Raw genomic sequence first — 16,755 nt, forward strand, 5'->3', positions numbered from 1 at the left:
GAAGAGCGGGCGGAAGTACGCGGTGAGCGAGGGAAGACGCCTCCACCCTCTCTGCCGCAAGAAGTGACGTCATCGCGTGGGAGGACAATGGCGAGAAGAGAGGGCCTGAGAATGCCTACACTCTGACCGGGCGTGAGAAATGGCCGGAAGTACTTTCGATTCCCTCATTCAAGCAGTAGAGGCTCTGGAGAAAAACGAGAGCATCTACTTAAAGGGTCGCCCAGGGTCAGGATGGAGGGGCAAAGTCCGAGCAGGGCCAGTGGGTTGCTGCCCCGTTTTCCTGTCCTGGGTTCGAGTCACCCTTCCCCCAGGGCTAAGGGCTCAGCGCCCCTACCGTCTCGTTAGAAATCCTGCCTTCCCACTCCTATGGTCCGGTGGTAAGCTCTCCTGGTCTGAGAGGTGGAGCCTTGCCCTCCCCGAGGGGAAGCCTGGCTCTCCCGATGGCCAGCCTGGGGCCCCTGGACGGCTCTCGGGGCACTTTCTGAACACAGCTCCCTTTAGGACCCAGGGTAAGTCATTTGTCCCACGCCCATACCCTGGGCGAGTTCCTGGCTTCTGAGGTGGGAGAGCCATCACTGGAGAGGTGGCATTGGCACCAGTACCCAGGCCAGAAGTCCCGTGTGCCCTGCTCTCAGATAGGCCTGGAAAAGGGCAACAGTGCCTCTCTGTAGTATGAACCCCTCTGAGCAAACAGGGCCTAGCAACTCGTGCCCAGGTAACGGAATGTGGCCCAAGCAGAAGCGGGACTGGGGGAGGTGTTGGGGGTCAGCCCCTGTACTGGAACTCTAGCTCTTGAGGACACTCGGAGCCTGCATCCCCCTAAGCCAAGACCACCCAGGCGGCACCTGCTGGAGCCAGACGAGGACAGCGTGAGAGTTCCCCTACTCTTCCCCAAAGCAACCAGATGGGCCACTTCTGTCTCCCTAGGGATTTCCTCCCACATTGGATCACGATGGAACTGCACAGAAAGTCCATGCTCAGTTTCTTCCATGGTTACAGAACACACGCCCCAGACCAGGAAGGCATCTTGCTAAAGAAGGGGACCCGAAACCTCAGCTACCAGCGCCGATGGTTCATCCTCCAAGGAAACCTCCTCTTCTACATAGAACACCAGACCGATCATGCACCCCTGGGCCTCATCCCGTTGGAGAACTGCCAGGTGGAGCTACACCTTAAGGCCACAGAACCCTATGCCTTTACCATCCTGACTCCTGGGGTGGGCGGGCCTTCAAGCTGGCTGCAGAAACCCAGGAAAAGCTGGAGACTTGGCTGTGGGCACTGGCTGGTGTGAGCTGGAGGTGGCTGGCTGGGCTGCTGCCCCCACTCAAGACCTAATACCGGGAGCTGTGCCAGGCAGCTGGCCAAGAACCCATCTCATCCCCAGAGGACAGTGGCTTTCTAGCCACCATGAGTACCCGCTCCAGCTTCCAAGAGTTGCATGAGCGCTTTGGGAAGCAGATCTGGGTGCTGCAGGTGGTACATAGAGAGCTCCAGGCAGCCAGTGACAATGGAGACAGCACATCCCAGGCAAAGCTGGAGTGGGAGCTCAACCAGTGTCTGATGAGTGACTTGAGAGATGAACCCAAAGCCAAGAGATACCTACTTGCCAAGACAGCAGACTGCTTCAACAGAGACCCAGGTCCTGGCTCTGTCTCTCCCTCCCTCCCTCATCCTTACCCTACCCCAACCCCCATCAAGTAACAAGGCAGGAGACAGACCCAGGTACAACAGCAGGTTCTTTTCTGATTCCTCAAAGCGCTGCATGGGGTGGGGGCAGAGACAGAAGAGAATGTAAACATTGGGTTCCACCCCCTGGAGCTCAAGGGAAGACCCTTACCCAGATAGGGAGTAACTGGAGGGGTGGAAGGGAACAAGGTGAAAGGGGTCCTGGTGAGACAAAGCAGGGGGGCCTGAGAACACAGAGCAAGGTAGGTTTGGAGGGTGCACAGCAGGGTGCGGGAAGGGAGATGGGGGACATTTCCTATTCCAGTGCATGTCCCCTTAAATAAACTGGGTACAAGAGCATTATGGAAGGAGAACCAAAGGACAGAAGACAAAAGTGAGCATCCCCACCCCAGGCCAACCCCATCCTCTGTACATAATTACAACACAGAAAGGTCCAGAAGGAGAGGAGGGCTGAAGACAGGGAAAAGGAAGCCAGCTCCACCTCATGGTAAGGGGAGCCATGGAGTGTAAGAATTTGAAACTGCTGACTCCCATCACCAGGAGTCACCCCTGGGATGACAACGGGCCAATCAGGACAGCACCTAGTAGGGGACCCAGAGGGAACTGGGGCAGGAGCGACAAAGACCCCAGCTGAGCCTCATGGGAGATGAGAGGCTCCAGACTCGTTTGCAGCTGCCCATCTGTCCTGCCCGTGTAGGGATCAGCAGCTGGCGAGGAGACGGGGAACCAAGCCACTTTCCCCAGTGAGGGACAGCCTGCCGAGGGGCTAGGGGGTGGCACCTCAGGCCAGGCCTGCTCTTGGCTGAGGGAAAGAGGGGGGCCATGCAGTCCAGCCCCAGGGCAGAGGTCAGAAGTAAGCGTCCTGCCGGGCCTCGGCTGCTGAGGGCCTGTCCCCGCCGTCGTGGGGGCCTGGAGGCCCATCTGCCTTTCGACGCAGCGAAAGCTTCCGGCCTTGAGCCTTCTTCTCCTGCTTCTGCCGCTCCTTCTCCTGCTTCTCCCGCTCCTTCTCCTGCTTCTCCCGCTCCTTCTCCTGTTTCTCCCGCTCTTTCTCCTGCTTCTGCCGCTCCTTCTCCCGCTCCTTCTCCTGCTTCTGCCGCTCCTTCTCCCGCTCCTTCTCCTGTTTCTGCCGCTCCTTCTCCTGCTTCCTGGTCTCCTTGCTGGAACCCAATGGGGTGCTGTTGCCAGTGGGTGAGGGAAGGGATGGATGCAGTCCCTCAGCAGTGACCACAGGCCCTGGGGCAGGCCCAGCACTGGCCCGGCGGACAGGAGGCGGCGGGGAGGGGGCCCCTCCAGCTGCCCTGGAGCCTCGGCTCTTGAGACCAGGGAGGCTGAGGAGGCTGGAGGAGGGGCCCAGGGGTGGCTGTTGCCGCCGGCGCTCCTCATGGATGGCCCGGGAGCCATGCAGTCGCCGTGAGGGCCGATACTGCAGCTCCCCCCGTGTTTCCCGCCACTTCTTGAGCTGGGCTGCATTCTCCCTCTCAATCAGTGCTTCTGTCACTGGCAGATTGGTCACCTGGACAGAGAGGAAGTGCATACCAGAATGGAGCTGAGGGTGGGAGCGGGCTGATGCAGGGAGGGGCTGTGCTGAGGGCGCAGGCCTACCTCGTGCACCAGGAAGTCCTCCTGCATGCACTGCTGGGGCAGGTTACGCAGCTGCTCCATGGTCTCATACATGCCTTGGCAGGAGCGCAGCTTCTCCACCGAGCCCAGCGTGTGGCGCAGCAGGACCAGGGCCACCCGGAAGATGATCTTAACGCCTGCAGGGGTGAAGAGTAGAGAGCACAGGGTGGTCAGACCCAGGATCTCAGCCTGTCCTGATCAGGACGGACTCACAGCCCCCATCCCCATCTACTGCCAATCTCAGATGAGGAAACTGAGGCCCCAAGAAAGGAAATGAGCTGCTATCAGTCTCAGGATCTTGGCAAGGAGAGCAGGCTCTAGGTTGGTAGCAGAACCAAAATCAGGCCTGTTTCTCCAGCCCCCAGCTGCTTATGGTGAAACCTCTACCCACAAGTACCTTTTGTCCATGGACCGCCAGAAATATGACAGAACCCCTGGTAGCCACCATAGCCCCTCATGGCCTGGAGGGCCACAGAAGTACCTTCACAGAAAAACATGTCCCAGACACGCAGCACCGACGCCCAGGGCAGGGTACGGGCGAAGATGCACATGAACCACTCCGTCATGTAGAGCACAGGGTCGATGCGCTGCCGCCGCAGGTGGCGATGCGCCAGTGGAGAGGCCCGGCGCAGGAGCGCAAAAAAGATCTCCCCGTCCAGCTGAATGGCCTCCTGCAGGTGGGACAAGTCATGAGAAGAGGGCTAAGTCAGCTGTGCCCCCATCAGGGGAGAACTGGCAGGCCCTGTGGGCAGAGGCTGAGAAGGCCAGGGTGGGGCAAGGCAAGGACCTCCCTGCAGCCTGGAGGAAATGCCACAGCCCCAGATGCACCCAGCCTTCAGACACTCACCAGCCCTGCACTGTAGTAACCTGGCAGGTACTTGTCGCAGATCTGCACCAGGCACCAAAAGGCTTGCTGAGAAGAGCAAGAACAAGGAGGAGGGGTGGGGCCTGAGAAGCAGGGAGCAGGGAGCTCCCCCATCACCACTGCAGGCTGAGAATCCCCCCTGCCCCTCCCGGCCCAGAACCAGCGCGCTGACCTCCGCAGGCATGTGCATGAGCAGGACCGCGGCCACGGGGGCCTGGGCCTGGCAGTAACCCTCGTCAGGCCGGTAGATGGTGTAGGCCTTCAGGATTCGGTACAGGTCCTGTTGCCTGTGGGGGTTGGGGAAGACCATGAGGGCAGTCACAGGGGCCAAGAGCTCTGTCCCCAAGCCCAGTTCCAGATTCATCCCAGAGCTTTAGCACCAGGATCCTCCATCCACCTGTCCAGTCCTGCTGAGCGAGCTTCAGCTAAAGGCTCAGCCCACAGCAGAGCACTCCAGGCCCCAGGGCTCCGCCTTTGGTTACACACTCCACATGCTCCCTGCCATCCCAGCACAGGCTGCACCCTCACCCTCCTTCCCCTGCCACATCCCAGAAACCTTCCAGGTCATTTTCTCCAGGAAGCTTTCCACAGCCGCAGTATCAGCCCTCCTCTAGCACTGAATGTCTTTGTCACCCCAAAGCAGGAGCTCCCCAGAGCAGGGCCTGCCTTATGGGTCTCACTGGATTTCATGGTTCTTGGGGAAGGCTTGGAAGCCAGCTGTGCCTCAGCCCTTTCTCTTGTCTCTGCATACAAAAGAATAAAATCTGTACCCTAGACCTGCTCCTCTTGAGGGTGCCCCACTGCCGTGTCAGGACTTCTATTCACTCAGCCCCACATCAGAAGAGCCTCTTCCTCCAAGCCTAAGCAGCACTGCACCCTGAATTCCACTCCTGCCTGCTCCTCTCCACCTCCACAGCCATTCGCAGCTCAGACTTCCATTTCTTGCCCAGAAAAAATGACCTCCCAAATCCTCTCCCTGCCTCCAGTCTCACACATCCTCCTCCTGACCAGTGCCCAGAATAGCTTTTCCCAAAACTCCAGGCATTCAAGTGTGATCTTCATTTGTATTTTATCTGCATACCACCCTACTATTATTTACTTGACATTTTTTCTCCACTTGCAAAAGCATCCACGAAATGACAGGTTTGATATGGTTATTTTACCTAATGCATATTAAAATAAATATGTAACTTCCACAAGCGCCCACGCCCATCACCCACCTGCCTGCTTCTGTGTCCCTGCCTTCTCCCTGTTGCTATGGGTGAAGAGTCTGTGATCCTGGCAAGCACTTCCTTTCCACTTGGGCCCAGGATCCCATCCCCTCTCGCCCGTACAGGCCACCACTCCAACAGCCCTCCCCTTACTCCTGCACTATCAATCTCTCTCCACTACACCATTCCCACAAGCATACCTACATGCTGTTATTTGAGTTTCAAAAAAAAAAAAAGTCTCTTCGCCAGGCGCAGTAGCTCAGGCCTGTAATCCCAGCACTTTGGGAGGCCAAGGTGGGCGGATCACCTGAGGTTCAGGAGTTCGAGACCAGCCTGGCCAACATGGCGAAACCCCATCTCTACTAAAAATACAAAAAGTAGCCAGGTGTGGTGGCGGGCACCTGTGATCCCAGGTACTCGGGAGGCTGAGGTGGGAGAATCACTTGAATCCAGGAATCTGGGAGGCAGAGGTTGCAGTGAGCCAAGATCACACCACTACACTCTAGCCTGAGTGACAGAGCAAGACTGTCTCAAAACAAAACAAAACAAAACAAAACAAGTCTCTTTACCCCTCTCTTCTCTCCAAATACCACACTGTTTCTTTCCCTACCTATAAATTCACTGTCCTCAATCTCTTTCCTCCCATTCTCCAGTCAGGGTTTCACCTACTGCTCCACACAAAACTGTTTTTGTTTGGAGACAAGAGTTTCACTCCCCTTGCCCAGGCTAGAGTGCAATGGCGTGATTTTGGCTCACTGCAACCTCTGTCTCCCAGGTTTAAGCAATTCTCCTGCCTCAGCCTCCTGAACATGCCCGGCTAATTTTGTATTTTTAGTAGAGATGGGGTTTCTCCATGCTGGTCTCAAACTCCTGATCTCAGGTGATCCGCCTGCCTCAGCCTCCCAAAGTGCTGGGATTACAGGTGTGAGCCACCACGCCTGGCCACAGAACTATTTTTTTTTTTTGAGATAGAGTTTCGCTCTTGTTGCCCAGGCTGGAGTGCAATGGTGCGATCTCGGCTCACTGCAACCTGCCTCAGCCTCCCAAGTAACTGGGATTACAGGCGCCTGCCACCACACCCAGCTAATTTTTTTTTTTTTTTGAGACGGAGTCTCCTCTGTCGCCCAGACTGGAGTACAATGGTGCCATCTCAGTTCACTGCCAAGCTCCGCCTCCCAGGTTCACGCCATTCTCCTGCCTCAGCCTCCTGAGTAGCTGGGACTACAGGCGCCCGCCACCACACCTGGCTAATTTTTTGTATTTTTTTTAGTAGAGATGGGGTTTCACTGTGTTAGCCAGGATGGTCTCAAACTTCTGATCTCATGATCCGCCCCCGCCTTGGCCTCCCAAAGTGCTGGGATTACAGGCATGAGCCACCGTGCCTGGCCTTTTTAAAATATTTTTAGTAGAGATGGGGGTTTCACCATGTTGGCCAGGCTGGTCTTGAACTCCCGACCTCAGGTGATCAGGTCACTGCGCCCAGCCACAAAACTGTTTTTAACATGGTCACTATTGACTTCTCCAGTGTGCAATCCAGAGGTCAATTTTCAGGCTGGACTTTATTGGACCCTTCAGCAGCATTCACACAGCTGACCCTTGAAACCCCGCTTCACTTTGCTCCCAATCACACGCTCCTGGTCCTCCTCCTACCTCTAGCTTCTCATTCCAGTCTCCTTTACTGGCTCTTTCTCATCTTTCCATTCTCAAAATATTGGAGCTGCAGGGCTCAATCGCTGGATGTTGCGCATCAATTCCTTTTGTATCTACACTTGTTGCCTTGGTGACTTCATCCAGTCTCGTGGGTAAGATTTAGTCCCTCTATAAGTTGACGACTCTTAATTTCCAATTTATCTGCAGTTTAAACGTCTTCCCTGAAATCCAGGTTTGTGTATATTGTACACTGAACTTACATCTCCATCTAGAGGTCCAATAAGCATTTTAAATTTAATATTCCCTGCTGGGCACGGAGACTCACACTTATAATTCCAGCACTTTGGGAGGCCGAGATAAGCAGATCACTTGAGGTCAGGAGTTCGAGACCAGCCTGGCCAACATGGTGAAACCCTGTCTCTACTAAAAATACAAAACTTAGCTGGGCATGGTGGCGGGCACCTGTAATTCCAGCTACTCAGGAGGCTGAGGCAGGAGAACTGCTTGAACCCGGAAGGTGGAGGTTGCAGTGATCCGAAGTGGCGCCACTGCATTCCAGCCTGGGCAACAGAGCAAGACTCCGTCTCAAAAAATAAAAATAAAAAATAAACGTTCCAAAACTGAGCTCCTGATATGCCCCCCACAGCTACCTTTACCCCATCTATATTAGTAGACAGCAACTCCATTATTCTCGTTTCTCAGGCCAAAAACCCTACTCCCCTCTCTCCCCTCACACACCATTGGCAAATCCCTTTGACTCGACCTTCAAGATATATCCAGAATCCAACCACTTCTCTCCATACTCCCGCTGCTACCATGCTGGTCTAGCTCTCATCCCTCTCCTGGATTACAGGAAGTCTCCTAACTGGTTCGTTTCTGTCCTTGTCTCCCTATGGTCTGTTCTCAGCATGGTAGCCAGAATGACCTTTTAAAACATAAGTGGGATCAAGTCATTTGTAACCCCATCCCCACTCACATTCTCTATTTCCCTCTTGCTTTAAAGTGCTCTTTAGGCCCAGGCACAGTGGCTCACACCTATAATCCCAGCACTTAAGGAAGATGAGACAGGCGGATCACTTGAGCCCAGGAGTTCAAGACCAGCCTGGGCAACATGATGAAAACCCATCCTATCAAAAAACAAATAAAAGTAAAAATAAAAATAACCTCCTAATGCTTACCGTCATTTCACATACAACATACGTTCCTTTCCCTGCTTTATTCTTTGTCCCCACTAAAATATAAACACCATGAGAGGAGTTTTTCGTTTTTTGTTCACTGCAATCATTTGTGACTAGACAGTGCCTGGCAGATAGCAGATGCTAAATAAATATTTGCTAAAGGATGACTTATTGATTAAAAAAATTGTCCGGCTGACCGTGGTGGCTCATGTCTGTAATCCTAGCACTCTGGGAGGCCAAGGCAGGTAGATCACCTAAGGTCAGGAGTTCGAGACCAGCCTGGCCAACATGGTGAAACCCCCGTCTCTACTAAAAATACAAAAATTAGCCAGGCGTGATGGTAGGCACCTGTAATCCCAGCTACTTCGGAGGCTGAGGCAGGAGAATCACCTGAATCCAGGAGGCAGAGGTTGTAGTGAGTCGAGATCATGCCGCTGTACTCCAGCCTCAGCGACAAGAGCAAAACTCCATCTCAAAAAAAAAAAAAAAAAAAAAAAATTCCATCTGGCCAGGCGCAGTGGCTCACACCTGTAATCCCAGCACTTTGAGAGGCCAAGGCGGGCAGATCACTTGAGGTTGGGAGTTCAAGACCAGCCTGGCCAACATGGTGAAACCCCGTCTCTGCTAAAAACACAAAAATGAGCCGTGCATGATAGTGTGCACCTATAATCCCAGCTACTCAGGAGGCTGAGGCATGAGAATTGCTTGAACCTGGGAGGCAGAGGTTGCAGTGAGCCAAGATCGGACCACTGCACTCCAGCCTGGGCAACAAAGGAAGACTCCATCTCAAAAAAAGAAAACGTCCATCCAAGAACTCCCTAAGATCACCTTGCATACTACTAGGGAACAGTATATATTGACATCTGGAGGAAGCTTGGTCTATAGAACAAAATTCCAAATGCCTTGGCATAGCATTTAAGGGTCCCTGGTGATCTTTTCCATAACCGCCAGGCAGGAAAACCCTGCCCCACTGCTATAGCTCCCACCTCTCCAAAACCCAGCCCAAATGCAAGCTCTTCAAGGAGCCCGTGATGTGCCCCCACACACAACCCGAGTCAAGTCTCCTTCCCGGGACAGTATCCTTTGATATGGCTTGACACTTAGTCCATTACAGATCTCTCTTCTACAAGTCCTGGAGGGCAAAAACCACTTTCAATTCAGTCTTGTATCCACCTAGATAAAAGGTGGATCCTCCAGCCAATGTTTGCTGACTGATCCCCATGGTCTGGCCACCTTACCCATGCCCCCCTCGAGCAGCAAACATCTCGTGGAAAGGGAACTGGCGGTGCAGGTCCTTCTCAATCACATCCAGCCACTTGGGGTCCCCAGGAGCCCGTTCCAGCTCCTGCAGTGGGACAGCGGGGATTACCTCAGGATCTGGGGGAACTGATACCCCTTGCACAGACAGGGCCACATGTCCCCACACCCTGGAGCTGCACGCACCTCAAACTTTCCTGGGTTCTGCTCCAGAAGTTCCTTGCTATTAGACAGGTACTGCCAGGCCTTGGCTCTGAGAGATGAGGGGATCCCCTTCCGGCAGCGCAGCTTCACCTAAGGCAAAGTGGCAGGAGGGGGACAGCTTCAAGGGCCGGCACAGCCTCCAAGCTTTCCCTAGCAGTCCACAGGCTCCCTGGATACTCCCCCAACATCCCATAGGCTTGATTCCACTGGACCTGGCCTGGCCTTCAATTTTTAAAGCCATTCCCCAGCCAGGGCCCATCTATCCCTAGTGTGTTCCAGAGAGCAGATATTATCAGCTTCCTGGGCTTCCCTGGAGCACACGCCGCCCCTCCCAACTTGCACATTGCCCTGCCCACCATTCAGCCCTCAAACCTTCTGGAATCGCCGTGACAGCCACTTATCCCAGTTACTGAACATGTCCAGCCATTTGAGCTCCCGCTGCCGAGCCACGTCCACGGGAATGGAGCTCTCTCTGCAGGGTGCGGGGAGCACAGAAGGGGTCAGTAGCAATAGTGTAAAACCTGCATTGCAGGTGGAACTGAGGCGAGCCACCTCCCCAAGTTCAAACGAGAAACTGGATAGTCTGTGAGCTACCAAACATCAGGATGTCTGGCCACTTGGGCATCCCAAGGCACACTGAAAGGGCTTCCTTCCCTGATGGATCTCTATTCAGAGGTCATATGTAAATCTCACTTCTGACACATCCAAATCTGGGGAGAGAGTATGGAGTATTTTGTTTGTTTGTTTGTTTGTTTTAGATGGAGTCTCGCTCTGTTGCCCAGGCTGGAGTGCAGTGGCCGGATCTCAGCTCACTGCAAGCTCCGCCTCCCGGGTTTACGCCATTCTCCTGCCTCAGCCTCCCGAGTAGCTGGGACTACAGGCGCCCACCACCTCGCCCGGCTAGTTTTTTGTATTTTTTAGTAGACACGGGGTTTCACAGTGTTAGCCAGGATGGTCTCGATCTCCTGACCTCGTGATCCGCCCGTCTCGACCTCCCAAAGTGCTGGGATGAGTATGGAGTATTTTAAAGCCACATTTTGCATTAGATCTGGATCCAAGTCCTAGCTTTACCATTTATTCATCGTGTGACCTTGGGCAAATCACTTAATTTTGCTAAGCCTCAATTTCCTCATTTGTAAGGTGCAGAGGATAACAATACCTACCTGAAGGGGTCTGTTGAGAGTTTATATGAAATAACACACAGCAAGGTGGCCATTAAGTAATACTATCCATAAAATAAAATACTCTAGAGGGCCAGGCATGGTAGCTCATGCCTGTAATCCCAGCATTTTGGGAAGCAGAGGCAGGAGAGTCACTTGAGGCCAGGAATTCAAAGCCAGCCTGGGCAACATAATGTGATTCTGTCTCTACAAAAAATAAAAATAAAATAATAAAATAGGCCGAGCATGGTGGCTGTCACCTGTAATCCCAACACTTTGGGAGGCCGAGGCAGGCGGATGACTTGAGGTCAGGAGTTCGAGACCAGCTTGGAAAACATGGTAAAACCCTGTCTCTACTAAAAAATACAAAAATTAGCCAGGCATGGTGGCACGTGCTTGAAATCCCAGCTATTTGCGAGGCTGAGGCACGAGAATGGCTTGAACCCAGGAGGTGGAGGATGCAAGCCGAGATTGCGCCACTGCACTCCAGCCTGGACGACAGAGCAAGACTCCATCTCAAAAAATAATAATGAAAAAAAAATACAGACCAAATGTACTTCTGTCTCCTTAGACACTACCATCTGAGTTTTGTCCTATCAAACTTTTGTGATCCCTTGGGTCACCTGCAATTTACTCTCCTCCTCCTCCCTGAAATCATCCCAGGCAAATAAAGGTCTCCCTGCCCTATTTACCCACTGTTCTGTCAGAGCTTCATACTTATGGTGCCCCATCATTCTTCAGTTACTTGTAGGAGTCAGTACTAAGAGGTGAGTGGAACAGAAGAAAGCTTGGGTCTTAAGAATCAAACCCACCTAAGTTCAAATTTCAGTTCTGTCTCTGAGACCCTGGGGAGCCTTGGCAAGGGATGACCGGAGTCCCTTCCTCAGTTATAAAAAGACACCACTGGGCCAGGTGCGGTGGCTCATGCCTGTAATCCCAGCACTTTGGAAGGCCGAGGTGAGAGGATCACCTGAGGTTGGGAGTTCAAGACCAGCTTGGCCAACATGGTGAAACCCTGTCTCTACTAAAAATACAAAATTAGCCGGGTGTGGTGGCACATGCCTTCAATCCCAGATACTAGGGAGGCTGAGGCAGGAGAATCGCTTGAACCTGGGAGGCGGAGGTTGCAGTGAGCCGAGACGGCGCCATTGCACTCCAGCCTGGGCAACAAGACCGAAACTCCGTCTCAAAATAAAAAAATAAAAAAATAAAAAAAGACACCACCACCTACATCAAAAAGTTATGAGAACACTATTGAGAAACCGCATATAAACAATTGTTAAATAGAAGGGGCTCGTTAAATGTTAGTTTTCTTTGTTCTAGAAGCTCCTTAAACAGAGAAACCATCTCTCATTAATTGCTATCATAAGTCAGTTCCAAACTGTACCAAGGGCTGGTAAGAGTAAGATACCTTCTGGCCCTCAAGAAGGTTACGGCCTAAGAGGAGCGAAAACTGTAATACGGTATGGGAAATGCAAAGACAAAGATGCACCAAAGAGGCATCTAATTGGAGTGGGGGCAGTGGGTATCAGGGAAGGCTTCCTGGAGGAGGGGACATCTGAGGTAAGCCATGAAGAAATGAGTAGAACTTAGCAGGCAAAGAAAGGGGAGAAGAACACTCCTGGCAGGTGCACAGCCTGAATATGAAGGGGAAAGGACTACAACTAGTTCAGCAGAACCACAACGCAAAGCACCTAGTGAGTGGTGGTGGCAGAGGTGACCAGAGAGGCTGTGCGCGGGCCAAAGAGCCTGGACTTCATCCTGTGGACAGCAGCAAGCCACTGAATGCTGAGAAAGTGATGTCGATTACAGTCAGTCTTGACCCAGAGGTAGACTTCTCTGGTATAGAAGCTGATTTTAGAGAAACAAAGCTACAAAGTAGAGAAACAGCACCCGGCACAGTGCCTGGCACACAAGAGGGACTCCCTCCAACTGAATTCAGCCCGAGTTCCTCAGGACAGCCTGCTACTGAGGAGAGAGCCACTGGTCACACAGATCCAGATTATTTGAGGGGGACAATTCACTCAATTGCACTAATTCTGTTTCTTCATCTATAAACCGAGGCCTTGTGCCTGGAAAGCACCAGGGTCAAACTTCAGTTGCTTTCCCGTGTAAGACCCTGAATGTTGGTACCCAATCAAAGGCTTTCTGATTTTGGTTGGCTCATAAACCCTGCCTGGAAAACCCTACAGGGCTTTCCCCCATCCCTGTACACATAGCCAAGACTAAATCCTACTTACTTTCCACGATTCAGAGCAGGTTCAGCTGACTCCCTGCCTGTGTGCACTCAGGAAACCCTCTGGGGATCTCTAGGCTAAACCTGAGGTCTTCTATTGAAACCAACTGTTTAAGTACTTGTCTTTCTCTCCAGATGACTGACTCCTTAAAAGAACTGTTTATCCTTAGCACCTGGGGCCTGACACCTGAGGGCCCAGGCGATGCCGTAGGCTGACTGGCCCAGCAGGTCAAAGGGGCACAGGAACAACGGGCAGGATCCAGAGAGGGGGAAGGAAGAAGTCAGAGGCAATCACCCCCTACCTCTGGGAGTGAGTGACTCAGGCCTGGGAGGGAACTAGGAAAGAGTAAGCCCGGCTGGGGAGATGAGGAAATGGGGAAGAGGCCTCTCCCACCCCCTTTACTTCAGTGCAGATACAAGACTGCCCTGTTTCACAGCAAGGTCCTGACTGCACTGTCTCCCTTCCATCAGCCAGACTTCCCCACCTCTCTACTCCATCCCTGGGACCTAGGGCTATGGGGGAAAGGAGGTGCCTGCACCCCTTCCAGGCTCTCCACCCCTAAGGAACCAAGGGTCTCTACCAGAATCCTCACCCAACCAACCCTCCGGAATATCCGGCCTGTAGCGGGAGTTCCCCATCGAAGAGCTGGGAAGACCTCAGGTATCATTTCATTCAATCCACTCTATAGAGGAAGAAACTGAGGCACGGAAATGGGGAAGCCACTAGCTCAAGGGCACACAACCCATCAAAGGCAAGGCTTAAACCTAGACCTCCTGACCCCTGGTCTGAAACTCACTAGCATGCCAATGTCACAGGCACCTCAGGATGCTCAAGGCACGGCAGCTCGCGCTAATCACCCCCTGGATCCTCAGAAGAGGCTGGGCTGCCAGAGTCTGGGCAAAGTGTATCGTTTCGCCCTCCCCCAACCTCTGCTTCCCCGAGGCGGTCCCGCTGGGTGCCCACTGGTACTCACAGGCTGCCCGAGTACTGGCTGCCCCCAAGGAAGCCATACTTGTCCGTCTTGCGCAGGGCCAGCCCGTTTATCTCTGAGTCTGAGCCCATGGAGCTCACATCATCCGCCAAGGACTCCAAGGTCCCAGACATGAGGCTCACGGAGTCCAAGTAACTCAGCGTGTCCGGGGCCTGCCCTCGAGGCCCAGAGATGCCAGGTCCCAGGCTGGACGTGGAGCCCAGGTCTTGAGAGTTTTCAGCAGGCTCGGGAGCTGGGGTCACGGTCACGACAGCTACCAGAGCCTCACAAGTCCCCGACGGGCCTGTGCCAGGGCCTAAGGGGTCCTCAGGAGCCTGTCCTGCTGATGCTGATGTTGCTGCGGCAGCTCCATGCCCACCTGTCACTTGTCCTGATGCACTCCGTGCAGTCACTCCTGAGGCCACTGTGGTTCCCGGCTTGGGGGCAAGCGGGGGTTTGGCGGTCAGGGCCCCAGAAGCCGTTCTGGAAGGGGTCCTGGTAGGGGTCCCGGTGGGGGTCCCTGGTCCTGGGGCGGGTGAGGGTAGAGCCTCCTCTGTCCTCGGAGAGTCTGCCCCTGCGGCCAGAGCCCTCGACGTCTCAGCTCCAGCCACGGCCGCGGGCTCTGAGGGTTCCGGGCCGGAGGGGACCTGAGGCTTCGGGGCTTCGGGCGAGGCCTCCAGGGTCAGCACCACCACCGTGCTGCCCGTGACGGCCGGGGCTGGCGCTGGGGCCGGGGCCGGGGCCGGGGCCGGGACAGAGGTCTGGGCCGACCCCGGGACCCAGGCGGGCCGCGCCTCCCCGGGGGCCACCAGGGTGACGGGGGACGAAGTGGCCGTAGTCACTGGAGGTCCCGGAGCCACCACCACGACGGGCCCGGCCCGGGAACCCCGGGGCGGCGGCGACGGGGCCGCGGGGGCGCCATGACGGCGCGGCGGGGCCACCAGGGGCGCCGGGCCGGTCTCCATGGCCGCGGGTCGCCCCTCACATCCCCCCGCCGGGGAGGCCGCAGAAGGCGCCGCCCCTCGGGCCTGCCGGCGAGACCAGCCGAGAAAGGGGAGAGGGCGAAGGGCGCGGCTCGGCGCGCGCCGGGGGCGGGGCGGCCGCTGGGCGCGCGGAGGCGGGGCAGGGGTCCGGGGACGCCGCGCGCCGGGGTCTCGCTCGTGCCGTCTCACCCCCTAGCGCGCTCTCGCCGCCGCCCCCTCCCTCCCGCTTGGGGCGAGCCGCCGACCTCGCGCCTGCGCACACGCCGCAGAGCCGGCTCCGCGGCCAGCGTCTTGGTGTTCCACGCCTGCGCGCAGACTGTCCCATCGCGCTCCTTTTTTCTCCCGCCTCGTCAGAGGATTTGGACGAATAGTGGGAGAGAAAGAACTGGGCTTCTGCCAATCGTTGGAATCGTGGGCGGGGCCGGAGGCGAAAAAGGGGTGGGTCATCTGGAAAGAGGAAACGGAGAAGGCGTAGAACTGTAAGACCAGTCAGAGGACGAAGAAAGGCAGGGGGAGGTGGGACCAAAGAAGTAACCAATAGAAACGCAGGAGCCTGAACCTCCTGGCCAATGAATATGACTGAAGAGTGAATGACCGCGGAAGGGCGGAGGAGGAGGCAGGGGCTGTACGAGTAAGAGCTGGGGCCTGGCAGCTTCTTGACCAATAGGAACGGTAAAAAGGGAGCCAATGAAAAGGGGAATAGGTGGTGGTCAAATTGACAGGCAGTGATGTCTCTTTAGGCGGTGACAGACAGCATCCGCAGTCAATAGGAAGAGGTGAGGAATTCTTTAGGTCTCCCAAAATGGTCAGTACGGAATGACAGCTGGGAGGAGGCGGGGCAAGCTAGGGATTAATTCGCCTCGTCAGCCAATGATCGTGTTCTCCCACTTCGACCACAGGACAGGAAAATAGATAGCTGTCTCAGCCAATGGGAGTATCCAAAGGGCAAAGACGCTGCCAGCAGGCGGTGCCAGCCCAGGGATAGTCGGTGACAACCGGAGACAAGCCCTACAGGAGGGTGACAGCTGGGGACAGTACGGAGAAGGGGGGGCATTAGTGCAGCCCTCAACCAATAAGTGCCGCGCTGCCCTTCTCGAGTCCTTCCCTGGACTCGTTCAGCTATTCTTCGTTCAGCTCCTGAGCCCCCAACTCTGGTGGTCTGTGGGACCCTGAGCCCCACCACAGATCCAGTGCCCTGACCCAGTACCCTCAGCCTTTACTCTGTAATTCTCCGATCCCGGCCCCAAACTAACCCCAACACTCCAGGCCCAGGTTGCAATAGCCAGAGCCCCTAGATCCTATAAGCAACCCATCTCTCTGCTTCACCCATTTCCTGCGGGAATCCCAACCTCCAAGTCCCTCTCCTCAGTTCCCATCTATCTGAGCTCCTCCCCAGAACCCAGGCTCCAATTCCTCAGACCTTATCCCTCTGAGTACCCCCACCATTTCTTCTAGTGAGGATCTCAAACCCCAAATCCATGAAACCCCAATACCATGAACTCCCCATAAGTGTGTTACTATTCTTTTGGGGATCCGAGGCCCCAGTCCCGTCAACCCCTCTCCCCTCAGTGCCACATCCCTCTGTGCTCCTCATGTTCCACTGAGAACCCTGACCTCAATCTCATGAGCGCTCCAGGTTGTCCTTAGATCACAAGCATAAAGACCTGACTTTATGAGCTCCAACCTTCCGACTTCTAAACACCCTCTTCTTTCTCTGACCCCCATAGTCCGATT

General features: G+C 54.8%; 2 protein-coding genes across 3 annotated transcripts; one reads left to right on the forward strand and one right to left on the reverse strand.

Annotated features, from left to right (window-relative positions):
* The first annotated feature begins 92 nt into the window (after positions 1–92).
* On the forward strand, positions 93–1,721 carry LOC117087643 (sesquipedalian-1-like). Of its 2 annotated transcripts, none has more exons than XM_033218111.1 (2): positions 93–225; positions 928–1,721. In XM_033218111.1, exons 1-2 carry the CDS (start codon positions 140–142, stop codon positions 1,289–1,291), a joined length of 450 nt encoding a protein of 149 aa, XP_033074002.1. In that variant the 5' UTR covers positions 93–139; the 3' UTR covers positions 1,292–1,721. The 2 variants fall into 2 exon arrangements, with proteins under 2 accessions (XP_033074002.1, XP_033074003.1); XM_033218112.1 differs by having other exon boundaries at positions 117–225; positions 1,000–1,721.
* Positions 1,719–15,337, reverse strand: TBC1D10B (TBC1 domain family member 10B). The gene is made up of 9 exons (XM_033218105.1): positions 14,042–15,337; positions 10,044–10,143; positions 9,654–9,761; positions 9,449–9,555; positions 4,344–4,458; positions 4,154–4,219; positions 3,788–3,977; positions 3,289–3,443; positions 1,719–3,199 (listed from the first exon to the last, which is right to left on the reverse strand). Exons 1-9 carry the CDS (start codon positions 15,001–15,003, stop codon positions 2,534–2,536), a joined length of 2,469 nt encoding a protein of 822 aa, XP_033073996.1. The 5' UTR covers positions 15,004–15,337; the 3' UTR covers positions 1,719–2,533.
* Positions 15,338–16,755: the final 1,418 nt, after the last annotated feature.

This window comes from Trachypithecus francoisi, unplaced genomic scaffold (genome assembly GCF_009764315.1).
Source record: "Trachypithecus francoisi isolate TF-2019V2 unplaced genomic scaffold, Tfra_2.0 Lachesis_group10, whole genome shotgun sequence".
In the NCBI taxonomy this organism is placed as follows: Eukaryota; Metazoa; Chordata; class Mammalia; order Primates; family Cercopithecidae; genus Trachypithecus; species Trachypithecus francoisi.